Source organism: Agrilus planipennis, unplaced genomic scaffold, assembly GCF_000699045.2.
Source record: "Agrilus planipennis isolate EAB-ADULT unplaced genomic scaffold, Apla_2.0 scaffold2, whole genome shotgun sequence".
Taxonomy (NCBI): Eukaryota; Metazoa; Arthropoda; class Insecta; order Coleoptera; family Buprestidae; genus Agrilus; species Agrilus planipennis.
This window is the reverse complement of record NW_020442464.1, coordinates 3,864,969-3,892,885: the sequence shown is the minus strand read 5'-3', so window position 1 is coordinate 3,892,885 and position 27,917 is coordinate 3,864,969. Positions and strand designations below refer to the sequence as shown.

General features: G+C 33.6%; 1 protein-coding gene across 11 annotated transcripts in view; it reads left to right on the top strand.

Moving 5' to 3' along the window:
- LOC108738026 (potassium voltage-gated channel protein Shaker) overlaps positions 1 to 27,917 on the top strand; it is a 230,838-nt gene that overhangs the window by 177,357 nt on the left and 25,564 nt on the right. For 9 of the 11 annotated variants that reach the window (XM_018472144.1, XM_018471514.1, XM_018471430.1 and 6 more), the window contains one exon: positions 23,572 to 23,695. In XM_018472144.1, the coding sequence (XP_018327646.1) occupies positions 23,572 to 23,695 (124 nt within the window). Of the gene's footprint in view, positions 1 to 16,108; positions 16,286 to 20,141; positions 20,391 to 23,571; positions 23,696 to 27,917 lie in introns of those variants that run through there. The other 2 variants (XM_018471603.1, XM_018471758.1) reach the window with 2 other exon arrangements.

Here is a 27,917-nt window from a genome sequence, read left to right as displayed (position 1 = left end):
TATAGAATAGGGGGAGCGACACTATTAGCCTATTAAGAATATCTTTTCAACGTTTCCTCGGTAACTATGACATACACCCTCAGGAAATGTTATTAGTCTCAGTACAATAGTATCGGGAAGGACTAATTAGGCACGTGTGTCCTGTCTAGCAATAATCTCTGAAGATGTCCATTACATTTTTCTGCGAAACGTTGGAAAGACTGCTTCAATCAAAGGTTTATAAAACCAGGAAAATAATTTGATAAACTAATGGACATCACCTAAGCTATTTCATATACCATCATTTAAAATTTAATTCTCATTTTCGCGTAGTGCGTAAAATTGGTTTCGATTTTTTGGCCAGGTTTCCGCGTTGCGAGACAACTGTGCGTCGATAGCGTCACGACCGTCGTCGATCTTGCGCCACGCTGCTTCCAACGCCAGCGTGATCCTAGGGCCGTTAACATTTCATGCGTCTAGTTACCTTGACATGAAAGCTCGCGTAGTTGCGGGAAAATTCCGCGAGACGGCGCTGACGGTCGATTATTTTCCCATGATCAGCTGTAGCAGTGCGACGGCAAAGGACTATTGATCGTCCTTCCTGCAGCTCTCGTCTCTTCTCTTCTTCTTCTCCCGATCATTGATTGCTGTGCTCAATTCGCCCCCACCATCCAGCACACGGCGCGCCGCCGTGACATTGCCAACCCTCGCATACGAATTCACTAGAACCACACTGCAAGATATTTACAAATACATATCTGGAGTACCGTAGCGAGGGGTAAATACGAATTGCACGCCTTCTTTATATATAAGGTCTTTTTAATTGATAGTACCGAAGCGTCATGCGTCCGCTAAATTGTTTTTTTTCAAATACAAAAATTTGATTTTTAAGATCTTAAGATGTTACTGGTACAGCATGCGCGTTTTTTAAACCTCTAGTCGCTGCATACTTTCACTATATAATACCATTCATATTCACTAGTTATTTTTTAACTAAATTAAAATTTCAACGAATTTTCTAGTAAAAATATAACAAATTCCGTTTGCCGTATATTCAAATTTTACAACTTTTCATTTTATTAGCTTGCTAAAATTTGGTTTCTGTTGCTCTAATTTTATGTTTTTTGGTGCGTTTTATTTCTATTTCATCTTTTGTAATAAAAATAGTACTATTTTTTAATGTAATGGTAGATACGGTACAATGTTTTGGAGTACTTTCGATCACTTCAGTGTTCTGTTGTCAGTTAGCGAAGACAAGCACTATTGTCAAAATACGAAGCCCCTAACTTTCTAAAATAATGTTTTCTGAGTAAATGTACCCTTGGAATTTCATTTTATTTTGAACTAGAAACATTTACATAACTAGCGCAATTGACATTCTGTTGTAAACCTAAAAATTTATTTAAATCTCTTAAAAAAATTGATAAATACCATCCCAAAAAGGATACGTTCGATTATTTTACATAATTTTTGTCTTCTCACATGTCGCCGTGTTGTGCTGATCATGTGAAAAAGTTTCATCATTGCGATGAATATAAAGTGTTTATTGCAAAAGCGAATAAAACATAACTCACTGTCAACGCATTGTGTATAGTGTTGGTGTACGAAGCAATAATATCTTTCGTGTGTGAAAACGAGATTTGAATCGCCGACAGTATTCGGCAGAGGGACGACGCACCGCGTCGCGACGCTACTTTCTGATCGCGCCTGCAATCGGCGTCGACCGACGCTCGCTCTGCTCTCCCTACCAGAAGCGATCTATTCCCGTTTCTTCCGACACGTTCGGAGCTGCAGTCTACGCTCACTTGTTCGGGCGTCTTTTATTAGTGACTTTCCCGGAGTGCACCACCGCGACAGTTTTCAAAATCGAAAAAAAAAAAAAATGTGACGTTCTAAAATCAAAGTACCGGCGGGTTAATGGTAGTAATGTTGGCGTCCAGATCCGGGCTGGGACATTTGTTAACGTGACGAATCGTGGATTTGTGTAAGGGAACGCGGGTAAAATCGGGGCCAGTATGGTTCTGGGTTAGAGCGCGGTTTTCGCGTCAGTCAACGATTGTGACCGATTGTTCACGAGGCTACGCGACGTCGCCTCTACCCAGCGCAGTCATTACGTGCCCGCGGCCGAGAACAGTGTTTAGGCCCTGTTGACCGGCATGGGGCCCGAGGGGGGAGGAGCGGCTCCCCTCTCGTGATCCGCCAACATTTCCCGCTTCGAGCTCGTGGAGAAATGGGGGCTGACCCCTGTCCTCAAGCCGAGGCAGGACCCACGGCCCCCCGAAGGCGCCAGGTAAGACGCACACCGCCCACGCTATGTTGTCCATCTGACACCTTAACAACTCAACCACAACGGGTCATTTTCGAAGACTATTTACCCTATCATCTCGTATCTGTCGGTAGATATCGAATACGATGAAAAGCGTAGTCGTTTTTGAGTAATGCGTTACAGTTTGCAGAATCCTTCTGTCAAAAATTCCATCTTCTCTCCACTTATCGATTGGCTACAACTCTACAACTGTGTTTGGTAGTCAGGCGTCTCAATTTTTCCTTTTTCTATATCAAACAATATGGATTGTATGACCAATATCTGTCCCATGTAGCTAAAACCATTACTTCTTTCAAATTACCCAAAAGGGAATAAAATTGATGGAATCCTCTAGATCAGAATCCTTAGTTACCGTAACAATATGCAGGTAGAGAATATATTGCGCTTACTACTACAGTATCAGCATCAAAGTGCAGAATTTTCACTAATAAAATTCGTTTGCACCAACCGGAAAGTCAAATTTATCAAAAGCCCTTAAGGTTTTCCATGGAAAACTGCCTTTCCACCGTAATTACAACCAAATTTGCGAAAATTGTGTTTCCTTATTTTATTAAATGCAATTGATAATGTTAGAATGAAACATTTCGATTTTAGCTCATCTGTTATGATACCGCAGTTGAAAATTAAATCGGTACATCCAGATCAATAGTAGGTGAAGAGCAACTTTACCTCATGTAAAAAACGGTAATTTTCGTATTAGTTTTAATAATTTAGAGAATATATTCTGCACTGCACATGCTACTATATATTTGGGCAAAAACTAATAAGCTTAAAACAAAAGTACTTAATTATAATTTTAGATATTGCTAAACAGTATCATAAAACTCAATGCTGTGAATATAGCACATTGTCAAAGAAATTTCGTCATGAATTGATTTTTCGTGTTTTGATCTACAAAGGTAATTTTTCCTAATAGTTAATGTTGTCGAAATTAATAATATTAATCCTTGCTAATAACCACTCTCTTAATAGCTGATCACGACCTGAACTATAACTAAGTGATAGTGTGTTTTATTCTTTTATTTTGTCGCTGCAGACATAATTAAATTCCATCCATTCTTTTGCCATTTGCTAGTAAAAATCCTTCGCAGATACATCTGTTCTCTTTACCACATTGACGGCCTAGAACGGTTATAGAAAGTTCAAAGTTACCAAAATCGAAAATATTAATGAACCTTTTAAAAATACTTCGTAACGTAATGATATCGCCTTCTCAGGGTCGCGTCAACCAAAAATTTATTTTCGTTTGCAGTAAGATGTTGGACGCCCGAAATAACACATGGCCAAAATAAAACGTTTCTCGCTTAAAGAATTTTTCATTTTACCTATACAGCTTATACTATAAACAATCGATTTCGTTAAGAGAAGCTATAAAACCGAAAAAGGCACTATCGAAAGCATTTATTCAAAAGGGTGTTGTAACACTGTACGTTGTACCAAAAGCTAGACTGTATGAAGAAAATCTACTTGAATGATTTTAGTCGATCAAAATAACATACGTTAATTTAGAATTTACGATCCTAAGTATTAACGAGATTGTCATTCACATCAATTTGTTTGCAGGAGTTGCAGAATAAAAATATTGCATTTAATATTAAAAATAGAGTTATTTTGAGGAAATTCTGTTTAATAAATTTTTAATGATCTTAAATTTGATTATAAATTAGCAATTTAGGCATATTAGTTACTGTTAATAAATGTAGAGAACAGATTTAAAAACAGTCAATGTCAAGACGAAGTTCACTGTTTTGTCTTAAAATAAATTGAACTCAATTTAATAAGATTAGGTTAGTTAATTAGAGCAGTTAGATTTAAATACTGATCATTTATTTTTAAGTTCTGACTAAGGATAATGAAACCGACCATATTTTTTTATTTGAATACTGACCCTACTGTTCACCAAAGGATCTGACACTATTGCACACTTAAAGGTACTACTGACCGTATGGATAAACACTAGTCCTTCATAATGAAATACAAAGGATGTTGACCGTATGGATTTTAAAACTGATTTTTCACATTTAAATGCAGTAGAATCCGCTTATAATGACATCGAAGGGAAATGACAAACACGTCATACTAAGCATAGTTTTTGAAAATAAACAACTTTCTATTTTGGTTAGTTATTTAGTTTAATAGAGAGAAAAACTACAAATTGTATATATTTATTAACAGAAAAAGAAAAACAACGATGAATTGTAATATCAATGCACATAGAAGGGTCAGAAAAATGAGCGAAAATGTTATTATTGAACCATTTGGGTCACTATAGCCGGATATGATTTCTTGAGAATCAGTCATAATAAACGATATGCCATTTTAAACGGAGTCATTATATCCAAACTTTCCTATAGAAAATTTAATATGAAAACCAAATTTAACACTGCAACTACTTCATATTAAGCGGTTGGTCAATATAGACGGAATCATAATAAACGAATTCCACTGTAATTAAATATTAACTACCAAAGGATACTAACCATAAATATATTTAAATTTTGACCCTTCATATTTAAATCCTATATTCTATTGCACATGATTTAGTAATATTTTTAATGCGCATTTAATTGTTTATTATTCCGGTATTCTTGAGCTTTTTTACATTTTTGGTATTAACTTGATAAATGAGAATTAAAGTCTGCGCCGCTACAATTTTGTGCAAATATTCTTACCTATTTCCACCACAATTGCGTTTGTTCAGAAATAGAAATTGATCTGATCACGTTCAAACAAATGGAATAATAAAACGCCTTCTTCTCACATTCAAACAAATTTATGAGTTATTACACCCGATTTCCTTTCTTTTTCTCCACCCATAACAATCAGTTTCCGTATCCAAAGTTATATTTAACAGGTCAATTGAAAAGTCCCCGGCCTAAAATAGTAAAACACATTTTTTTTGCAAAATTCGTTTTTTTTATTCAACATAATTCCCTTCANTCATATGGATTTAGTTCTGGTGCCGCCATCTATGTGTCAGGCCGGGGACTTTTCAATTGACTCTATATGTCTCGTACGTCGAGTGTTTATGAATCAAAATGTATGATAAAAACGATTTTATTTTTTATAACCAAAGATATAATCTTCGCATCTTTCTAAAACTAGAACGTCACACATCTTTAACTATTTGTGAACAATAATCTGATCTACCTCTACTTCTCTTAACTCCTGTTTCTGTTTCTAATACGCCTCTGACTAGCCCTTCATGCCTGAGAAGATGTTCTACCGACCTATCTCACCTATTTCTTATTTCTCCATTTTAACCATATCTATCCACGATAAGTAACCCCAAAAAAAAAACTTTTGGGTGTTTCATTCCCACCAGTCAGTAATGCTGGTGGGCGGGCAGTCCCTCCGGACTGTGCCGGAAGGTAGGGCGGAAGGCCCTCTTCAGCCTGCTTTCAGGAATCGTGGGAATGGGTGGGTGGTGGTTCGGGTGAGAAAGATGAGACGGACGAAATGAAGACAGAAGAGTATGAAAGATTATCTGTGGGATATTACTGCCTCAGCATTTGCCTAAGTGATCCAAGGAAACCACAGAAAAACTTGGACCAAGGCAGACGGACCCGGAATCGAACCGGCGTCCTCCCGAATGCTAAGCAATGGTCTAACCCCTTCATTGGCCTGTAATACCACATTTCGACTGCTACTAACCTTATCGTTTCCGCCACGCCCACCGTCAATGTTTTGCACCCGTGCAGAGAAATTAATTTATTTTTGACGAATTTTTTTGTATATGTAAGTACAATTTGTATATTCTCCTTGAAAGTTATCTCCCATCACATTAAAGTTCAAAATTTAGAATAATAATTATATTGACCGGCAATTATTTCAGTAGTTAGCAAAAAATATTTGTATGAAAATTTTTGTAGGGGCAGGTTGTCACTAAAAGAATGCTAGAAAGTGTTTTGTACTCTTTCGAAGGTATTAACAAAAATATTGGTCACAAAAATACTCCACACGAATTTTTTCAACTATTGAAACCCAAACTATCAAAACATTGGATCACGATTTCGATCTTATTTATCACTAGCCAAGAACTAACCCATTCCAAAACCGACGCTTCGTCATAAATTGGAAAAACTTATCAATTTGGGGCGAAACGAAATTATTGCTTAGAATTTAACCAAGAATCAATCGGGTGATCCAAAAAAAAATTGGAATATTGTATAATAATTCTCTATTGATAGTCAATTTGTCACAACGTCATCTACATATGTATAACTTGTCCATACAGTATATAATATCGTGATTAAAAATTTGAAATCGTTTTCCCTTTTATTTTAAACGACCGCCTGATGCTTTATTACAAGGGAAATTAATTATGCCTTCGAATTCTTTCACTAAACAATATTGACGATGAAGCGGTTTTTTGCGGTTGAGGTCTCCCTTTGTTGTTGAGCACCCATTGTCGGTGTTTTGAAGGCGCTGTTTACTATGACTTCTAGAGTGAAGTGGTTGGTAACCGGCTAACATTTTCTCGACCATGCTCTCTTGGATATTTTCTCTCTGTCGTTCTTACATTCGAATCAAAGCGGCTTAGAAAAGCTCAAAATGAAGAGCATCTTCATTATTCCACTAGTGGGCTTTTCGTATTGTTTCCTTCCGTAATTTTGCACTTTGTAACTATTGCAGATAATTTCGGGATGTTAATTTTTGTATTTTGATACATAATTGGCAGCGAAGATTTATGTTAAAGTATCTGTTGTACGGGTGCGAAACATGGACAGCGGGCGCGGCGGAAAAGAAAAGGTTAGAAGCGTTCGAAATGTGGTGTTATAGGCGAATGATGAGGATAACGTGGGTAGAAAAGGTTAGAAATGAAGAGGTATTAGAAAGAATAGGAGAACAGAGGACTCTATGGAAGTCAATAAAAAATAGGCGAGATAGGTTGGTAGGACACCTTCTCAGGCATGAAGGTCTAGTCAGAGACATATTAGAGGCAGAAGCAGGAGTTAAGAGGGGTAGAGGTAGACCTAGGTTAGATTACTGTGCGCAAATAGTTAAGGATGTGTGTTGTTCTAGTTTTGGGGAAATGCGAAGATTAGCTCAGGATAGGAAAGAGTGGAGGTACGTGTCCAGCCAGTCTTAGGACCAACGACCAATATGTTGTTTAGTCGTTAGAGATAGATTCACGTATCATTATTCAACCTCATCATTATTATCATAAGGTCGTCAGTCCTAAGACTGCTTGGCACGCACCTCCACGCTTTCCTATCTTGAGCTAATCTTCACATTTCCCTAAAACTAGAACATCCCACATCCTTAACTATTTGAGAACAGTAATCCAATCTAGGTCTACCTCTACCCCTCCTAACTTCCGTTTCTGCTTCTAATATGTCTCTTACTAGACCTTCATGCCTGAGAAGGTGTCCTACTAACCTATCTCGCCTATTTCTTATTGACTGCCATATTAAGTCCTCTGTTTTCTTACTCTTTCTAATACCTCTTCATTTCTAACCTTCTCTATCCACGGTATCCTATTCAACCTACTTTATTTTATTATATTGGAAATTTCCGTGATTTCTAATGCATACAAAGGTAGTCAAATATCTCTTGAATGTTTTTTTGCAAACAATAATAGGTCGATTTGGCCCAATAGTAAGATTCTGCGAAAGTTTTCGACGGCAACCACATAGTCATAGGCAAAGTCATACCTTGTTGGGTTTTACCCTTATTGAATTCTGGCTCGTATTCTTTTGTTGCATATAAGGTATTGGCGGTGGCACCAGAACAATTTTTGATTTTGTCACATAATTTAGAGTTAGTTACATTTTGTTCTTTTTCTTGTTAACTTGCGTTTTTAATTCATATTTTTCTTCGTTGTGTCTGTAATTGTAATTCATTATTTCGTATGTTTCGCCTTTTTTTATGTATAATTATAACGTGACACAATCCGATTATCATCTCTCACGAATTCCTTCAAATCCAAAATACCAAGTTCAATCTACAGCTTCGGTAAAACTTGTTAAAATTAGCAATCGATTTGTGTGCCGGATGTTTATTTTAAGCTGACAATTTGACGTGTCCAAATGATTTCTCAGTTCTTTTTTTAGCCGATCAATAATCATTTTTAAGGCCCGCATTATTGTAACCGCAACAAATTGTTCCTATTTCTTTAATGTCCATTGTAAACAGATTAGATGTGTTTATTGATCGAATACATACCTACACCGTTAATTTATATGTTTTGTTGTTTCTTTAGTGCCAAAAAAGGATCTTCTATTATTACGTTCGGTACTTTATTTTTAGTCCTTTTTCTAACGCTACGAATGGCATATTATATATACATAATTTCTTGAGATTTTGGAGGATAATATGATTTTAATGCCAGTTTGGTACACAAGATTTTTCAACTAAAATTTCTTTTTTTATAATAATTCTATATACATTTATGTTTGTTTTAATTTGTTTCCTAAGGAGAATACCGAGAAAGAAAATTCTTTGTAAAATCCTTGTCTAATCTGTCACTGCTGTTTTCTTAGAAACAGTTCGATGTAGAAACTTGAAATTTGGCATGGTAACGAGTAATACGATATTAACTCACGCTTAGTTCTCAAAAATATGTATTTTATTGTGAAGATTTTAGAGGAACAATTTGTGGTGATTTTTGTGTGGATTTGTCTTCAGAGATATTCCAAGAAATACACCTTTATATACTGAAATGTATATACATACATGAAACAAAAATCATGAAATAGATAGGTATTTAGTTGTGAAAACCTTGTTCTTCATGTATTTATATTTGCTATTAATTCAAATTACTTTCCATTAATTCAGATTGCATATTAATCTGTCAACAGTTTCGTATACCACATTAAAAATTCGTTATTTAATATCAGTAATGAAATATAGTACCTAAAAATGTTCACAAATCACAAAGCTCGTCGAGCATCTCTTTCCTCAAAAATTTCCAAAGTTTAATATAAATAATTTACTGTTAGTAGCGTAAACAACATTATTTATTGTACAATTCAGATTGATGCCAACATTCGTTTGACTATTGATTTTGGAGGAAAAAATAAATGATAAACAACAGAAAGGGATCCAGTGAGAAATAAATGTTAAAGAAGTGGATTTTACCTAGCTACAACGTAAAAAATAATCACAATGACTTCGAAAATATACATACTGATGGAAACAAATCGGCATTTGAAAGAATTGTAAATATGGATTGACTGTTTCGATTTATAAGTCGAAAAGTAACGAAAAACTAAAAAAAGCCGGCCAAGTGCCAATTTGTAGGCTTATACATATGCATTAGTTCGTCTATTACGGGAATTTTTCCTACTTTTTCCGAGTATGTTTCAAATTTCCCCCCAAAACGTCTGCATAATTAGAATATTATTTACAAATTTTGAAGTTTTCTCTTTACTTCTGGCATAAAACATTACTTCTTGTCAAATTTCATGATTCCATATCAACCGCCATAGGTTTTGATTCCCTTGCAGCATAAACTGCCCTAAATATCTTTTAATTGCTTCGACGATTAAGTTTATTTTCTTCACAGTTTTTGAAATTAAATAAAAGTAATATGTAGTTAAAGATAACTTTAAGATGAATTGATGCCTAAAACAAAATGGAAGTGATAAAGTAATTTAAAACCAAATAAAATAATTCGAAGTGGTCTGTATTTTGGATCTCATCAGCGCGTCGCAAACAGCTCCGACAGAACACAGACCAACTTTTACCTGCTGTCTTAACAGCGCGTTTTAGAAAATACCACAAATGGCGCGGTAAACTCCATCTGTAGTACGATGCTACATTTTAGGATTACGTATGCTCCAACAAGGTCCATTTAAATATATGGATATCTACTTGCTGAAACNAGCTGCCTGCGACGCGCTGATGAGATCCAAAAAGATCGAAATCGCGATCCGCGTCTGGCAGTTTCGACAAAATACAGACCACTTCGAATTATTTTATTCGATTATAGTAACGTGCCTATCACGTTGAGGTTAGCTATGCCGGGATTCATTTCAGCAAGTAGATATCCATATATTTAAATGGACCTTGTTGGAGCATACGTAATCCTAAAATGTAGCTTTTCGTACTACAGATGGCGTTTACCGCGCCATTTGTAGTATTTTCTAAAACCAAATACTTGAAAATCTTATGCCAACATAATCCCAAATAAAAATTGCAACTTTGGATAAAGTTATTATACAACAAGCACATATATTGTAACATTTTCACACACACAGTTCCGATAAAAAACCATTCGTGAAACGTAATGAATTCTATGAATTCTCCGTTACTCAAAGGCCGGATAAGTCCCCTTCGGGTATCCTGTTGGCGTCAATTTTTCCGCTTGTAATTTGCCCTATTAGCACCCCTTAATTGAATTCGTAATTAAGAGGGCAGCTTTGTCTGGCCTGTGAAAATCGTTACGTCGAAAATATTCCATGCGAATAATAAGGACCGAAAATAACTTCCATCATCGATCGTCGACAATTTCAGCTCCTTTTTAAATCTAGACGAGCACCAACGTGTAACAATGTGGTGATGGTTTGGTGGTGCGGTGCTTGTGCTTGTCCTTGCTGGAATGATTTACATTTAAGAGGAAGATATGTTTATAGGCACCCCCTACATTAATACACACATGTATATATATATATATGCATGTAGGGTACCTGTATGCATTTATATATGTGTGGATGTTCACATTCGACCCCAACTAAAACGAACTGGCGCGGAGCCAACCGCGACCCTGCATTGCTCTACCCTTAGCCGATACCAGAGCCAAGCCAACCCCTGCAACACTGCACTGATAATGTGTCGTATTGCACCAGAGATCGTACATCTTGTTCGTGTGTAGCGAGCGCTGTGCCAAAAGAAATGCCTTCGCAAGTCCTTCAAGTTCAAATTTCAAGAACACGAGAAAAAGACCGTATAAATTACTCGGTGACATTATTTGGCTCGAAATTCTTGGAACCTTCGATCATCCAACTGAACCAGAAAGTGTGATTATGCAATTATTAACTGGACATGTGATTTATTTGAAATACAAATACCTATTTTTGTCTTGCGTTTAAGTACTTTTTTGAGAAAAGCATTTTGTATTTTATTTAATTTATTTTCTATTTGTAAAATGCAAAATGCAGTTTTGCTGTTAAAAGTTTTGCTAGTATCACCGATCAAACCTATAAAATGATGAGGTAAAGTTGCTCATATTAGCCATTGAAGGTATTAGAAGCTATAAAACAGGACAAAGAGGCATTCCATTAATGCTTTCTAATTCTTTAACTGAAGAGAGCCCCCAAAAAATTCTAAACTGAATGAATAATCTAAAATATTGGATCGATATTGTTTACCGAATTCAATGTCATGGTCCATGGAATTTTGAAGTTCCAAATTGAAATGAGCACCTTTATCAAGGAATTACGCAATTCTATGAATTATGACAAAACAACCCGCAAAATTGTTTTGTGAATTGATATTCACCAGCTGTGTAAAACTGAAAACTACAAGATAATGTGGTGTGCTAATAAATGCATACAATCCAAAATTCTTAGAAAACAATTCGAAAACCTTTACTTATTAGATGAACCCAAAGCTAAAGAACAATAGATTCTATTTCTTTCTCTTATTAGAATGTGTAAATTAGAATGTGTAAAAAATCAGAAAGAATATGGGCTTGTGAATATTTTCATATAAAATGATGTTGATTTTACATCAATAAAATTATTTGCAACCCTATTTTGGCTCTGATCTTTTACGCTAAAGAAGCTACCAAAAGATGTTGCACCCACATACAATAACTGAAAAACATGGAAATAAATACAAATGAAAAATAACATCATAACCATTCAAACAAGCAATCAATCAGATTCTATTTTCTGTCTAGTATAAATACACAGTAATGACGCTCATCACGCACTAGGCCGAAGACGACAAATGCGAAACAGCTGTCGCAAAGTACAAAATTTTTTACTGTAGCTACGTGTAAGTAATAAGAAAATTGTTGTAACGAATTAAATAATTAATCGATACTTCAAGAAAATTTATTTGTAGCTCACTACACTTTTGCTTTGCTAAAGGTGCAATAGCGTCATCACAGGTGAAGATAAATGAGATAAAGACAATCATTCACTTCTAACCTCGTAAAGTTTTTATGGAATATTTTGAATAAGGAATACCACCAATGAATTAACTTTTCGGTTATATGTTGCAGGTATTCTGAAAAATTTTGCCAATTCTCTTTATATTTATCTTTCGTACTTAAAAATACGAACAAGCTTTCAAGGTGTCAATCATCCTGATGTCAGTGAACGAAAATTCTTTCAAATCGAGAGATCGTTTCTATTTTGAGAAAACTTTTCAGATAAATGTGTTCAGTAATTCAAACAGAGAGTATCAATAATAGGTTAATAAATAATAGGTTTTCTTTCCTTTTACCAGCTTATAGGAAACCCAGAGCCATCAAGAAAATTAAATCTTAATGCTTAATAAAAGTCCCACTGCTTTCAGGTAATTTGGGCTTTCTCGGTCTTACAAATTTAGTCAGTCTATTGGACGCCATCACCACAAACGAGCATTTTTGTTGTGGTATCATACATACTTAAAAATTTAAACTTTTATTATAATCTTAAAGTGATTTTAAAATTGCATAATCAAAGTAATATGAAAAGCAAAAAGATTTTAATTAAAAAAAACCGAGAGACTGTCTTATATAAAACTGTGAGACTTACTAAACATAACAGTTACGGCTAGTCATGAAATGACACAAATGTTTAATTATCTATCCGGTGCAGATTTTTTAAGCAATGCTCAGAACTACCTTTTGCGGTCCAGTTAAATAATGTAAAGGATTATTATTTCCTTTTTGGTTTGGTATTATGTAGTTACACAAACCGCCCCTGGTCTTATATGTAATTGTAAATGATATTCAATATCTACGGGTCACCCTGCATATACCGCCTAAGAAGATTTTAATATGTTAAAGGAATTGAAAAAGAAATAATGGAGGAAGTTTTAAAAACAGTATCCTTTGAGCATGTTGTCGTAGCACACGTATGTAGGTATGTGCATATATAGATATGTATTGTAAAACATAGCAGTTCGAAAGTGCATACTAGCGATATATGCCCACATAAAGAAGACATGACGTAGTTTTATCTACTTTGTTATTAATAGAGAAACGGTATACGTATGCCTAGCTGGGAGTCTTATGAAAGCGCAAAGTTGTGCTTTATTGCTGAGGAGCAATCTTCCTCTTTAAGATGTAAGCACGTAAACAAATGGCAAAGGAGGTCCTTAGATCTATAAATAGCAATCCTGAATGGGAAGGAAATGAATAAGGGGTTTGTGTCTTTTTTATAAGGGTAACCGTAACTTTCCCGACGTTGTATCGCAGAAGGAACTGAAAATTGATACGCGTATGCTAAAAAAATTCAAATACGTTCAAGTTCCTATCTTAAAAACCAAGGTGTCGTTGTTATAATACAAAAAACCAATCTATCTTTAAGTTATTGGATGAATTTTTTGATACATTCCGTAATTCTTTCCCTGAGTGGCATCAACAAAATAATACGTTCCAAACAAGTGGTAAAACGATTTCTTATTTGAAAAAACAACCAACGTTTCGCCCCAGATTAAAAGCTTTAGCAAGGTAGTTTTGAAAGTCGGTAATATCGAATATCGTTGGTTGTTTTTTAAAATAAAAATCTTTTCACCCCTTATTTGGCACGTATTTTTTTGTATAATTTTTTTTAATATATCAATCAACATAATCGGTTAAGTATTACTCATAACAGCCAAACCAATATTAGTCAACATTGACACCCTTTGGCACCGAATCGAAAGGCATCTCCGCATTATTCTTTCTAATTTTGTGTAATGTGTACAACTAACAGTTATTATTTTATTATTGTTCAACCCGTTTAAACTAATTCTTATATAAGAATCTTGTTTATAATAATCCATCAATATTTTTATGACTATGGTCCAGTGGATCAGAAAGAATCGTAGTTTACGTCATTAATATCGATTATTCTGTTCGTTGAAACTAATTTTAGCTTTTTATTTGACTTTTGTATACATATACATTATGTCCCAAATTTTCACATTGTATAAACATTAAAGATTTATTACCACGAAGCGGATTTTAACATTCTGTTGATATAAGACTTGAAATAGGAAGCTTTTAAAAAACAGCTTTTCTTTATGAAATTTGGGCAAGTATCACGTTATACTTTGTGCTCCCTGGATCAACGAATTTAAAGATAAACGTATCAATGAATTTACTTTGCCGACGAAAAGAATGTTTAGTTTATATTACATGAATGATCTAATCCCGGTGTTTCTTCTTCTTTAATTCGAATTGTATATTTTTGATAAGGATTCCAATTGGGTCTCAACTAAAATTGGTTCAATGTTTATACAACGAACCGAAACAATGCAAGTGTTTGTTTAGGATGGAAAACTTGTCAGAACGTAATACATTTGACAAGCACAGCCACCTAACTTGCCACAGCTTAGGAAAATTACTCAAATCTGTCAACCCTAAAAACGGTTTACCTTCTTGTAATGCGCATTTGTTAAAATATATAATATAACTAACAACCAGTTTTCATTAGTTGTTGATCTAATATAAAATAAAGATAATAATGCCCTCTTATTCGGTCTCCTTTTGGGAATGATAGTTGAGGAGAGACAGATAGACAGACAAAATGAAAGATTATTTACCAAGGAAATGACAGAAAAACTTGTGCCAGGGCAATCGGGCTCAGATTCAAACAGGTGCCACTGCGCAAGTCAACGTTATCGCCCATGAGATCCTAAACTACCTCTAATACGGCTGAAGTAAATATTCCTATCGATAATATTTTTAATTTAATGGACCATTGTACCACCATCACAGGGCATTACGTTAATTTCGTGGATACAAGTGTGATGGGGATTTTAATATAATTGATAGTGTCCGACCGAAAGTTCGGTTTCGGTTTCGGTCGAAACTGAGACCGTTGCCGAAATTCGGTTTCGGTTTCGGTCGAGTTTCGGCAAAAAAAACGAGTTTCGGTTTCGGTGGCAAACCTGCCGAAACTACCACCGAAACCGAAACTGGGTTCAGGAGTTCTCGCTCGGTCATGTTCGGCGCGTTAAATTCCATCCAAGCGAAGTATACTATACTCAAATAAACATCTCACCTATTTTAAATATTTTTAAGTAATTCCTTAAATGAGGGGTTGTTATGTTGATTTTGATTTGATTATCAATAAGTGAAAATGTCAAAGACTGCAGAGCTGTGTGATTTAAAGATAAAAAAATAATACTGACTGATTATAATAACGTTTTCTTTATTTTTCTCTCAAAACATGATCCTTATAAGGAAGTTTCGGTTTCGGTTTCGGTTTCGGCCGAAACTGAGACCGTTGCCGAAATTCGGTTTCGGTTTCGGTCGTAAAAACCAGTTTCGGTCGGACACTAATAATTGATTATTGTCTAGCTGCCCTCCTTACCATTGAATAAATAACTATTGATTGGTACTCGTGCTTAACACAGTGTATTTTCTAAGCATTTCTGTACGTATGTATGTTTGAGGAAAGAGATCGTCGCCTTATATAATAATTGAGCTTGAAGAATGCAATTTTCCTGCAGAACACCTCTGCATAAACTTGTCAGGTTTCAATAATATGCAAAATAATATTTCATTCGTAGAAACAAATGTAAGAGAGTACAAATTGTATTAGGAGGCCTGCAAAGCGCCGAAGTTACAGTACAAGGATTCTTAATCCTTTGACGCTATCTCGTCCTTTGTAATGGTAATACAGTCGCTAAACGAACGTATTGTAGGTCGCATGCACTCGATAAATGCACATTACTGTTTAAACACATAAATTATCGTCAAGTGCCGTCTTCAATGAAGATTTTTCCGCTAAAAGCAGAAGGCTTTTTGAACGCGAACGACTTCTACACCACCCTCATGTACGGGAACGTAGGCGCAGGAAGGATTCGAAAACCTATCACTCTTTTTCCTAAGTAAGTCTATAAGTTTTAACGTACTGTTCAAGTATTGTATCTGTATACAGGGTTTTCCACCTAAGGCGGTTTCGTCCATAATACTGTTATTATAGTTGTTCCGTCGCTATTCGCCGAAACGTTTGTTTTTTTTGTTATAATTATGGTTTTTATTTATATACATATTTAAGTAGATGGTTTGATAATTTTTAATGTTATTCGATTGTTTTTGATTTTAACTGTATATTCTTTACATCTTAATTTACATTATCATGCATATCGCAATTTGAATCTTCTCTTGGAATTCATAATACAATAGTAACCTATTCAATGTTTACCTGACTCATCGTTAAAATCATATTAGGGCCGTATTTTCCTCTCATAACCTTTTTCATTGTACCTATCACATTTACCTGAAATGCAGTCATTTGGTGTAAAGTTTTTCATACTAGTTTCTAATTCTATCTCTATCTATCTTAAATTGTTCTTCTCTTTCTCGTTTATTTAAATACATGTCCGAAATTTTGTAACGAGAGTTCATCAAAATACATCAGTGGGCACGGTTCTCAATAATATGCATTTAGTTATTTAAGTTACAATAGTTGTACATATTTTTAATTGTGAATAGTCTCGATCCTTTAATAATAAAACTAGTAAAAAAAAAGGTGTAAATTTTATTAAAGGAAAAATCATCAACTAGCTGTACAATATTAAGTTGGCGTACAGCAGAAGCTGGTATTAGTTAAACACCGACTATCCTGCTTCAACAATAGTTTTAATAAAAAAAAGTTTTTATAAAAGTTGTCTGGAATCATATATGGTGTACATACAGAAAATATTCACTCAGGGTGTTCTGTTTCTTCTGGAAGCTACCCAACTTCGTTATTTTAAATGAAACTGCAAATTTTTACGTTTTTTGACTTGATTGTTAAACGTTAGGTCGACTTTGTTATGTTCTCTGTACCTATCTCTAGATTTTCAACTGTTTTTGAAAACAAATCACAATTTCAGCTACTTGAATGATCATAAAAACTAAAAACCTGTGGTTTGGGCAGTTCGTTTTAGCTCGAATTATCGTATCTTTCTTGCTATGGGCAAAATGTGTGCGTTATTCAGAATAAGATCCTAAAATTTAAATTCAAAAAAGATAAGATAAGATGTACTTTGTTTTGGAATTCTGTTTTTTTAATCGCAAACTATGCATTTTGAAAAAATTTGTTTCGTTATATCGGGTCTTCCTTTAAATAAGCGATTATTTATTAATTAACATAAACCAACGCGAACTTATCAAACCGGGAAATAATTATATGGCATCATTGTACATATTTGATAACAAGCAAATCAGTAAAAAATGCACAAACTGCGTAATAACTTTATGTCAACAGCAGAAAAAGTCAACAAGTGAAACAAAGTCAATTAATATTATATTCGTCACAGATTGACTTTAAATCGAAAATATTTGTGCCTTGTGGTAAACCAAAGGTTTCCTCAAAAACGTTCCTCTAAAAAATAGTAATTAATAATACATACAATGAAAGATATCTGAAGTGCCAATTAAGTTTTTTAAAACATAGCACCAAACAACAGCAGAGATGTTATCCCATGCTTGCCTACATTTTTATTTAATTTTTTAATTTAATGAGGTAAATATAAAAACTGATGTCTGTCCTTGGTCCTTAAATAGGTACGTACACATAATGTTTTGATCAGAGTTTGTTGAAAGATCTGCCCTGGAAGAGTAGACAAAATTATAAAAATTGTTCTGATATTTGCATCTATAACAAATTGTTCGACATTAAGGCATTTTTAAGTAGAAGCAAAAAAAGAAGTAATTTAAATTTTCAATTTTTAGTGGTAGAAAATATAATGACAGAAAAATATGAAGTGTAACTACTTAGTTAATTTATTTAGTGATAGAGTAACAACAATAAAAAGAATTTGTTACATGACGATTTATCCTGAACACACTATAACATTAAACTGCAATTCAACTAATCATTTTCTGTACTTTAGTAAAAAATTACTAGTTAAACATACTACAAAAGGATTATATATTGTATGAAATGTAGGAATTAATATTCCTTGGTAAGAAACCATCAATGCCTGCCCTCATAAAATTCGAATTTATAGTTAGCTAGTTGTAGTTTATTTGCCACTGTAATTTCTATTTTCCTTATTAATTCAAGGACCATAATTATTCTCTGAATAGGTGAATTAGAATAACTGGTAAAATATAAAGGTCACTTTTCCTTCGTGACATGAAAAAGTGAGATGAGCATTCTAATTCTTCAATTTTGAACTTTATTCAAAAATTTGACCTTTAATTTTGCACAACGGTCACCGCTTTTCTCGGAAGACTGATGATGGAAACATCAAACTAGGGAAGTTAAGTTTTTTAAAAATTATATTTTTGCAGAGAATTTTCGCATTTTTCTAGTGGTGAAAAAACTCCGACTGAGACGTTTCAAATTTTATTTTATTTACAATTCTCAACATGTTACATCATTGTTAACTTACGATATATACTGATGATATCTTATATATATAAAAGAAAGTCGTCTTAGTTACGCCATTTATAACTCAAGAACGGCTGAACCGATTTGGCTAAAAATTGGTAGGGAGGTAGCTCAGAACCGGGAGAAGGACATAGGAGAAGGACATAGGATACTTTTTATCACGTTTCACGAGAAAAACGTGGTATATGTAAACTCAACTGACATGGAATGACAAAACGTAAATGACAGTAAAACGAAAAATTTATAAATCAAATCATCAGTCTAGCCGTTCATTTGTTAAAAATGGCATAACAAAACGCAACTGACATGCAATAACAAAAAGCAACTAACATCTAAACGTAATGTCTATGGTTAAGTGTGGTGTTTTATTTATAATCAGATTTACCTGAGACTTGGCTTTAATGCTTTTTCATATAAAATTAGTGACATACATAACCTATTTCAACATTTTACAAAACTCTACCTCTTTAAGAAGCTGAAAGGGGTTAGCAAAGATTGCATGTTTGTTTTTGGTTCGATTTACTTGAAACTGGTTAAAAAAATCAATCTCTGTTGGGGGGGGGGGATGAGCGGTGAAGAGGAGTTGCAAATTTGGTCTTAATGGTCTCTCATTTAATTTCTGAAAAACGTATCTCGACATTTTAAAAAATTTAGCCTCTAAAGGGCGGGGGGTAAAAAGGTGTTGAAATTTTTGTTTGGGACATACTGTATTTGTGGTTGAATTTACTTGAAGCTTACTATATATGCTGTTTGATACTATTAATCAAATGAAAAGAGGTTACAATGTTTCCATGGGGTATATTTTATTCGAAGGTTGCTCATTGTTGAAATTAAACAAATACGTGTTTTGACAATTTTTAAAAATCAACCCTTACGGATGAAATGTTGTCGCTACGTTTGTATTTAAAATCTAAGATGGCGATATTATATAAAATTAAAACGTTGTAAGGGTGAATTGGGAATTAAAAGGTTTTATGGAGAAACAATATTAATTTCTGCGAGCGAACCCGCGGGGAAAAGCTAGTTTAAGATAAATGCGAAAAAAAAGACTGTAAATTGCAAATTGAAAAACTGACATTAATTGGGCTATTTTTGATATTTTACACCCTGGAACCTACTTTTCAAGGCGGTACTTATATTAAAAGTTTTGTACTATAATAACTGGACTAATTCACACAAACAAATTTAATTTTATACATACACCTACCTACGCAATTATTGTTTCCCATTTCAATTTAAATTTGTTAAAACAACTGAAAAACACATGTAGTAAGTATGGACACAATTTGTTAGGTAACGGAACGAAAGAGTCGGACGCTTTTAATACATTTTGCCATAATACAAATGTTTTGTCCTCGTTCCTCACTGTTTACACATTCATTGTATAACATGCCATTTCCTTTGTTATACTCTTCTAAGTAAAACTGTTGTCAATGTGGTAATCGAACCGAACGTTTAATTATCCGCTTCTGTGTAACACGGTGTGTAGGTGTGAAATACGTGCATACGTTGTGAAACCGGCTGTTTTTTTGTTTTTGTTTCGTACTGCCAATGGAAGAATGCTTGGAAATAACATTGTGTCCTATCAGAGTCAATAAAAAAATTGAAAGGTAAAAACTTGCTGACATTTATTCGACCCGCGTATCTACATGTATTCTGTAAACTGAATATTTCCGACTAATTAAGATACCCGTATTAATTTCTCATTATAATAATATAACTTTTCAACTTTCTTCCCATTCAACTAAAAAGTATCTGATAAATTAGTTGCTACTCATTAGTACTTCAGTAGTTCACTCATTGCTGATTGATTCAATTAATATTCACTAATTTGCACTGATAATGTCGTAACTATGAAGATTAGTGAGTATTGACTAAATAAATTAATGTAATTATTACATAGTATGAGTATTTTTAACCCCCCACCCCGTTCATCTCTTTGGCAAAGTGATCTTTTCGGAATCTATCGATTGGTAACATCCGACTGCTACCGGAAATGATTGATTGAATGTAGTGTTTTTTATTTTAATTAAAAAATATTTGTTTTAAAAAGAAATCAAATTTGTAAATTAAATAAAATCCCAGCAGAAATAAATTTACTAGATATTTTAGTTGATATTACANGGGAATTCGGCATCACCGAAATTTTTAAAGAAGCATGTCAAGATTGAGATTATTACAAGTTACTTAATAAATTCTACTATTTCTACGGGAAATTCAGTCATTTACAATTAAAAATTTCTTATTTGCGTTGTCATAAAAATTTAGTTTTCTCTATGTAGGTGCATACTGTTTTTCTTTTGTAATTTATTAAAATATTTTTTCGTCATTACTATTGTATAATGTTACGTAGTAAAGCAATGTTAAAACCGCTGGTGGATACAAGGAGGGAGAAAATGGGGAAAATTGTTCCCAAAAGGTCTATCTTGAAAATGTTGAGTAAGGAAAATTAGATAAGTTTTTCCCTTGAATATAGAAAAAGTAAAAATAATAAATAAAATTGTTACCGAAAGTCAAGCATTAATGAAAAATACAGTACAAACTCTTTAATCGTAAAACGAATCTTACTATTAAGTTTTAAGTATATAGATTTTGTTTAGAAATGTCAACGTTGATCTGATCTTGAATGATTTCCGTCAGTGCGCGATTTTATCATAGCAATTTGCATAATTTTTTATTGTGTAACGCTTAATTTTGGCACGTATGAGACATGCCATAATTTGTAAAGAAGTTAAATATACCTACTGTGTTAAAGTTTAACGAAGTAACAAAACTAACCACATAAAAGCAAAAGTAAACTGACTGATTTATTGAGTTGGATAAAAGTACTATACATACAACTATACAGCGTAATTGCCTATTTTCCTTAACTGCCTGTTTCTTCGAAACAATTTCTTTGCGTACCACTAGTTTTCAACCTATTAAAACTCTTAAAAACTCTATTTCATTATTTCTAATTGCGACTTTGAAATGAGTTTTATTTTTAGGGTTGCAAAGTCATTAAGGTCTCTTACAATTTCTTCATGTTCATCCATCTAACGCTACATCACAGCCTCGTAACGCTTTTAATTTTTATGATGAATTTAAGTGGCTAGATAGACGTCTTAATGACTTTCCAGAAATTCAAAAGAAAAGTAAATAGAAAAATGAACGATAGGGATGCTTTTTTCTCGTTTTTAACGTTAGCCCTAGAAATATTCACCTATGTAGTATCAGATTTGTGGAGTTCTTTTCGTCTTTTTGTATGTTACAACCCCTCCCCTCATTCTTTTATTGGAATAGATTAGATTACATGTTAAGATAGAATTGGTTATACCGACGTAAATGTATGGATTTTAGTTAAAAACGCGTGAGCCGCATGACCTATCGTTGCGCACACTTTATTAATGAACGTAATATTCTAAAATGTTTCTTCTTTAAACAATATAGTGGTCGACCGAAACTGGTTTTTACTACCGAAACCGAAACCGAATTTTGGCAATGGTCTCAGTTTCGGCCGAAACCGAAACCGAAACCGAAACTTCCTTATAAGGATCATGTTTTGAGAGAAAAATAAAGAAAACGTTATTATAATCAGTCAGTATTATTTTTTTATCTTTAAATCACACAGCTCTGCAGTCTTTGACATTTTCATTTATTGATAATCAAATCAAAATCAACATAACAACCCCTCATTTAAGGAATTACTTAAAAATATTTAAAATAGGTGAGATGTTTATTTGAGTATAGTATACTTCGCTTGGATGGAATTTAACGCGCCGAACATGACCAAGCAGAGCGCGAGAACTCCCGAACGCAGTTTCGGTTTCGGTCATAATTTCGGCAGGTTTGCCGTCGAAACCGAAACTAAACCGAAACTCGTTTTTTTATCGAAACTCGACCGAAACCGAACTTTCGGTCGGACACTAAAACAATATATTAAGTATTACGGTGATTGTCCTGAGTAACTGACTTCACTATTAGGTCCATTTTGACAACATATTCTTTCTACTTCATAACGGCGCACTAAAAACCGGATTTCGCGAAAATCGAATTTTAGAGGGTTANATTTATGACCAGAAATGTTAAACATTAACGAAACTGAAATAAATTAACGGTTAATTAGATTATTGATTAAGATTACCAAGAATTTCATTTTAAACGAAATTATTCCTGTTGCTACATTATTCATTCTCGTTTATCTCCAAGGAAATAAATTTCCCTATATTTTTATGAGCTTTGGTTCATTCATTTGTAGCATCGAGCATATAAAATTCAAATTATTCTGTTTTAAACATTAATTAATTCTTCAAACAATGCGTAATAAAGAGGCGTACGTTAGTACGGTTTAACACTGAACAGATGTCCAGATGGCCGTAGCCTCAGAAATCTTCAAACAAACTAGTGACCTCCTGGAATAAGGTTATTATTAAGCAAGTTGCTTTGCAAAAATTTATATGCTGGACTACGTTTGCTGCATTTATTTTCATTTTAAGATTAATTAAGTCATCTGAAGCAAACCATAACATTTATCATAAAGCTATTTTTACTAATGGCATATGATGCACCGTAAGATGTCTGTAACCCTGTAATTTATTTATTACATTTATTATTTAAAGTGTCGAGTTTTATAATCTATAATTTTAATTGTCTGATATATATACCAAGGAACATAAGCATAATAGTAGTCCAATCTTGTGGAACCCCTTTTTCAGTTTGAAAACTTCCCAGTATTAATAGACTTCTTCCAGTTGATAGTTTGTTTATGTTATATTAGATTGGATTCCAATTTTGGTTTTCTCTTTTTTTAAGGTCGCTGCCCAAGCTCAGTAGCCAGGAAGAGGACGGGCACACCCCCCACTCCCACTACACTGGCGTGACCCATTTTGAGCCCATTCCACACGACCACGATTTCTGTGAGAGGGTTGTTATCAACGTAAGTTATTTACCTCTGTTTTTATAGCATTTTCTAGATCAATGAGTGAAAATATCAGGATAATAACAGTAATAATAATTAGATCAGCTTAGTAAGACATCAAGCGATTTTGGGAAACGATTTTTTTCTTATTTTAATAATTTTAATGCAATTGTGTCCTTATGTCTCAAAAAATAGTTCAAATTCTTTAATTTTATTATTGTCAATTATTCGTTTACAAACTCCTATAAATAATTAACTATAACCAAAGTATTAAAATAATCCTTCGGTACTTACACGGTATTTAGGATGGTAATTTTTTCAATCTAACGGAAAAGGTAAACAATTTAGCACAAATTATGTTGTTCCAAATTTGAAAAAAATGAAAAATGCAATTAAAGAAACAGCAAGTGTATCATATTATTAAAAGACAAAACATTTATTTATTACATAAACTCGGATTTAATTCTTCAAAGAGTCGCAGTTTGCCCCCCCCCCCCTTATATATACTAGAAACTGCCTAAATCATCGATCTTCTTGAAAAGTCAGCCTCCATGTTACAAGTCCTTTCGACACCCTTCCCACATAAACTTTCTTGTTTTCAATTATTATTTTTTTTAGCGTCTCTTCTATATACCTACATAAACATCATGTCGTCCGAAATACCTTAGGCTAATTTTTCACCCTTATCTGTCACCTGGAAATCGTGACGAATCGAATTATTCGAGGGTTATTATTTAAAAGGCGAAAAAAATGTCGTGCTTCCAGTATTTTTTCCTTCATCCGTCGTTTGCCGGCAACGATACGATCTAGTTTCATGCCCGGGGCGCCCGTCGCGTCGACCAAAACCTACAGTGACGTTACCCCTAATAAAAATCGGATGAAAAGCTAAATCGCACCTTCGGAAGTAATATTTTAACGCTCCACGACGATAAGCGTACAGCCAGAATTGAGGCTTTGTCGCTGATTACTTTATCTGCAGGGAAAATTTAAGTGCCGTACAAGGGTGCCCCGGTTTTCTTTTATCCCTCTAGACCTCAATTATTTTCCCATATTCGCTATGCGGATTATGTATTAGCTTGTCCGTTATGATATGTTACTTCAATCAAACGATTACGTTGTAAAACATGAAGGAAGTTTTGACACATTCATAACACCAACGAAATCATGGATTGTAATATCATATATATCTCGCTTCCCTTTTAAAATAATTTACATTTACACACTGATAGTAGCAATTAAAAAAGGATGCATTAAAACAAAAATTGAATAGAAATGAAATAAGAATTAGTTATTACTAATTACAACTTCATCCTCGGCCTGAATCGCATTATAAAATAAGTAACTTAACTATAATCACAAAGTCATCAGTCCATTCTTTATTCGAAGATGATTCTAAAACTAGAAAGAAAATCACAAATCAAAGAAAAAGAAAAGTGCGAATCGGACTTGCGCACCGAGGGTTCCGTGCAAAGGTATAATTGTACCTTGGGAGTCCTTGGAGGAATCCAATTTTAAGGAATCATATCTTTATAACTTAACACTCGCTGAGAGTTTTGATCCAAGTTTCACAGATGGCCTAGGTAAAAATATTAATATTAAACTGAATCATATATTATTATTATTTAATTTCTTCATAATCATCTGAAATATCATCAAACACGTATTATAACATCTGTGTTCGCTGTTAATATAATTGTAGTACCTAATTAATGCAGCCAGAATGACAGGGTGAATAATATAACTGTATAAACTGTAAATAATGAATAATAAAACTGGAAAGCAGTAAATCTGGGACGTCGTTGGTGTGTCGTAAATTGCAAAAAGGTATCAACATCGAGAAAAAAACATAAGTTAAATGCTGTTAATCAGTTGAAAGAATTTAAATAAAACGAAATCACCGTACGATTTAGTCGCAAGTGTGTGTGTACTCTGCCCAAATACATTATACAGTGTAAACTCTATATAACGATACTTAAGGGATTAAACATTTTTCGGCGTCAAAAGAGTGGTGGTTAAATGGAGAGAAATAAAAAATATTATTTTACTATTCTATAATAATATGCATTTACCAATATAGTAAACATTTTGCACACGAACATTATTATTCATTCATTGCGTATAGCCTGTTATCTTCGTCTGATGTTTTTCGCTGCTCCAATATTTTAATTGTATTTTGTTACGCATCTTACTCATATCTTGAGATACTGTTGGATCAATTTGATTATATAAAAAGTATTTTTTTAATAGTTTCGCTGCATCAAGTGCTTGTTTGATGCTTGGTGGAGGGACATGATCGTCTTCTTCAACAACGTACACAGCTGCAGTTCTTATCTATTTCGGCAACTTAGAAAGTACTGCTTAATGATTTATAATGCCGCATTGTTGTCGTTAAATAGAGTGAGCGTGACGCTATATAGAGTGTAATATTCTATAGAAAACAATGTAAAGCAACCAAAGTCAAATAATTTCGACGTTTTAAGGAGTTTGTCGTTAAATTGAGTGGCGTTATAAAGAGTTTATACTATATTTGGTTTCCTGGTTTTTAATTTGAAATTAATACAGTTAAATAAATAAATAATAAAACTTGCGCTTAAAATATCTACTGTTATTGTTAACCATTTCGTTTTACATANATAGAGTGTAATATTCTATAGAAAACAATGTAAAGCAACCAAAGTCAAATAATTTCGACGTTTTAAGGAGTTTGTCGTTAAATTGAGTGGCGTTATAAAGAGTTTATACTATATTTGGTTTCCTGGTTTTTAATTTGAAATTAATACAGTTAAATAAATAAATAATAAAACTTGCGCTTAAAATATCTACTGTTATTGTTAACCATTTCGTTTTACATAAATATTATTCATCTTGACCACCACAAGGCAAAGTTTTTACGAGTCATGAAAAAATTGAAGACTGCCTTAAAAATGTTGATGTATGAATTTATTTACGATTCCGATTCGAAAGAACACACGGAAACCAAAGTGAAACTGATCGTTTTACTGTGTTTCGATTTTATGTCATTTTTTACAACTCACATGAGGAGTCGTATTTTATATCGTCTGCAAATATCCTGTTCCTATATTTTATTGAATTTAACACACTAAAATTACTTATATTTTAGCATACAGAATTTCACTAAGAATTTAAATAAATAAAAATGTATTAAAGTTATAAATAATAGAGTTTTAACACTTTGTAGGTACCAGATACGGTATACCTTCGTTGGCAATATCGCATACTAACATTAGGAGAACTAAAATTTTGACTAGAGCACCAAATTCCATGTGAACCTTTTTGCGATTTTGTGATGGGGCTGTTCNAGTTAGTACTGCTCAATGATTTATAATGCCGCATTGTTGTCGTTAAATAGAGTGAGCGTGACGCTATATAGAGTGTAATATTCTATAGAAAACAATGTAAAGCAACCAAAGTCAAATAATTTCGACGTTTTAAGGAGTTTGTCGTTAAATTGAGTGGCGTTATAAAGAGTTTATACTATATTTGGTTTCCTGGTTTTTAATTTGAAATTAATACAGTTAAATAAATAAATAATAAAACTTGCGCTTAAAATATCTACTGTTATTGTTAACCATTTCGTTTTACATAAATATTATTCATCTTGACCACCACAAGGCAAAGTTTTTACGAGTCATGAAAAAATTGAAGACTGCCTTAAAAATGTTGATGTATGAATTTATTTACGATTCCGATTCGAAAGAACACACGGAAACCAAAGTGAAACTGATCGTTTTACTGTGTTTCGATTTTATGTCATTTTTTACAACTCACATGAGGAGTCGTATTTTATATCGTCTGCAAATATCCTGTTCCTATATTTTATTGAATTTAACACACTAAAATTACTTATATTTTAGCATACAGAATTTCACTAAGAATTTAAATAAATAAAAATGTATTAAAGTTATAAATAATAGAGTTTTAACACTTTGTAGGTACCAGATACGGTATACCTTCGTTGGCAATATCGCATACTAACATTAGGAGAACTAAAATTTTGACTAGAGCACCAAATTCCATGTGAACCTTTTTGCGATTTTGTGATGGGGCTGTTCTCGCTTGACAGTTTTTTAGACAGTCTCATTAAGGTATCAACCTTGTTCAGCTAAATCAATGTGGGTCATGTTATTGTTCTTTATTAATTTGGTCACACCCCTATCACGTATACATACATTTAGATTCAGTTAACCCCCCATAACGCCAAGATTCGCTGAGGAGTGCT